Source organism: Cyprinus carpio, chromosome A23 (assembly GCF_018340385.1).
Source record: "Cyprinus carpio isolate SPL01 chromosome A23, ASM1834038v1, whole genome shotgun sequence".
NCBI lineage: Eukaryota > Metazoa > Chordata > Actinopteri > Cypriniformes > Cyprinidae > Cyprinus > Cyprinus carpio.
In genome coordinates, this window is record NC_056594.1 from 20,577,576 (window position 1) to 20,580,075 (window position 2,500).

The window sequence follows — 2,500 nt, forward strand, 5'->3', positions numbered from 1 at the left end:
ACGACCCTCATCCCTGCAGAACATACTGTGAGTGTGTGAGTGTGTGTGTGTGTGTGTGTGTGTGTGTGTGTGTGTGTGTGTGTGCGCATGTGTGTGTGTCGCTGTCACGGTCGAGTTCACACAGTGTATTGATTGCAGTGGCTGTGTCTGATTTCAGAGACATTAACAAGCGTCTGACGGAGGAACAGGCCCGAAGAGCTTCAGACCGAGCCGTCAAACTGGAGCAGGACTTCATCGAGTGTTTCTCAGGTCAGACATCTTCACTCTGTCCCAGTGCACTCAAACTGTGTTGACATGAACCGCAAACCAGTCCCATTATAGTCTATTTTAGTCCCATTTATAACTTTTAATAAGATTTTGAAGTAATTACATTTTCATTTGAATTTTATTAACTTAGTTGTGGGTTTTGCCATTCTTACTAGTTTCTTCTTTTAAGAAAGTTTTTAATTCGTATTTGAAATTATTTTCACTTGTTTCTTTTTCATTGTAATTTGTAGTTGACCGTTTTAGTCATTTTGTCGTGTGGTTTTTGTTAAATAAGTATATATATATAGGTGCTGGTCATATAATTAGAATATCATCAAAAAGTTGATTTATTTCACTAATTCCATTCAAAAAGTGAAACTTGTATATTATATTCATTCATTACACACAGACTGATATATTTCAAATGTTTATTTCTTTTAATTTTGATGATTATAACTAAGAAAAATCCCAAATTCAGTATCTCAGAAAATTAGAATATTGTGAAAAGGTTCAATATTGAAGACACCTGGTGCCACACTCTAATCAGTTAATTAACTCAAAACACCTGCAAAGCCTTTAAATGGTCTCTCAGTCTAGTTTTGTAGGCTACACAATCATGGGGAAGGCTGCTGACTTGACAGTTTTCCAAAAGACGACCATTGACACCTTGCACAAGGAGAGCCAAGACACAAAAGGTCATTGCAAAAGAGGCTGGCTGTTCACAGAGCTCTGTGTCCAAACACATTAATAGAGAGGCGAAGGGAAGGAAAAGATGTGATTGAAATAAGTGTACAAGCAATAGGGATAACTGCACCCTGGAGAGGATTGTGAAACAAAACCCATTCAAAAATGTGGGGGAGATTCACAAAGAGTGGACTGCAGCTGGAGTCAGTGCTTCAAGAACCACTACACACAGACGTATGCAAGACATGGGTTTCAGCTGTCGCATTCCTTGTGTCAAGCCACTCTTGAACAACAGACAGCGTCAGAAGCGTTCTCGCTTCAAAAAAGGACTGGACTGCTGCTGGGAGTGCTCCAAAGTTTATTTTCTCTGATGAAAGTAAATTTTGCATTTCCTTTGGATATCAGGGTCCCAGAGTCTGGAGGAAGAGAGGAGAGGCACACAATCCACGTTGCTTGAGGTCCAGTGTAAATTTTTCACAGTCAGTGATGGTTTGCGGTGCCATGTCATCTGCTGGTGTTGGTCCACTGTGTTTTCTGAGGTCCAAGGTCAACACAGCCATATACCGGGAAGTTTTAGAGCACTTCATGCTTCCTGCTGCTGACCAACTTTATGGAGATGCAGATTTCATTTTCCAACAGGACTTGGCACCTGCACACAGAGCCAAAGCTTCCAGTACCTGGTTTAAGGACCATGGTATCCCTGTTCTTAATTGGCCAGCAAACTCGCCTGACCTTAACCCCATAGGAAATCTATGGGGTATTGTGAAGAGGAAGATGCGATATGCCAGACCCAAGAATGCAGAAGAGCTGAAGGCCACTGTCAGAGCAACCTGGGCTCTCATAACACCTGAGCAGTGCCACAGACTGATCGACTCGCCACGCCGCATTGCTGCAGTAATTCAGGCAAAAGGTGCCCCAACTAAGTATTGAGTGCTGTACATGCTCATACTTTTCATGTTCATACTTTTTAGTTGGCCAAGATTTCTAAAAATCCTTTCTTTGTATAGGTCTTAAGTAATATTCTAATTTTCTGAGATACTGAATTTGGGATTTTCTTTAGTTGTCAGTTATAATCATCAAAATCAAAAGAAATAAACATTTGAAATATATCAGTCTGTGTGTAATGAATAAATATAATATACAAGTTTCACTTTTTGATGATATTCTAATTAAATGACCAGCACCTGTATATATTATATATTTTTTTTTAATTTCATGTGTCCTGTTTTCATTTTAGTTAGAAGTATTTAATAATATTTTTAATTAGTTTTTATTTTGTTCCATTTTAAAAATAAATTTGTTTTGTGGCTTTGTCATTTTTATTAGTTTTCCATTTTTAGTAAGTCTTTTACTATTTTTTATTTTAGTTTTAGTTATTTTAGCTCTTCATGTTAAACTAAACCGAATTTAAAAAGGTTGCCTTGAAAAAAAAAAAGAAAAAAGAAATAAGCAATGTAAGTGAATAAAATCATTTATGTATATTTTATTTCAGTTATGGATTTTTTATTTCAAAGGTGCCATAGAATGGAAAGCTGTATTTATCTTGGCATAATTGAACATGGAGATGACA

At 37.2% G+C, this 2,500-nt stretch overlaps 1 protein-coding gene across 1 annotated transcript in view; it reads left to right on the plus strand.

Moving 5' to 3' along the window:
* dlg4b (discs, large homolog 4b (Drosophila)) overlaps positions 1-2,500 on the plus strand; it is a 41,450-nt gene that overhangs the window by 37,782 nt on the left and 1,168 nt on the right. Inside the window, 2 exon segments of the mRNA XM_042713735.1 lie at positions 1-27; positions 158-249. The exon segment at positions 1-27 is cut by the window's left edge and continues 83 nt beyond it. Of these exon segments, the coding sequence (XP_042569669.1) occupies positions 1-27; positions 158-249 (119 nt within the window).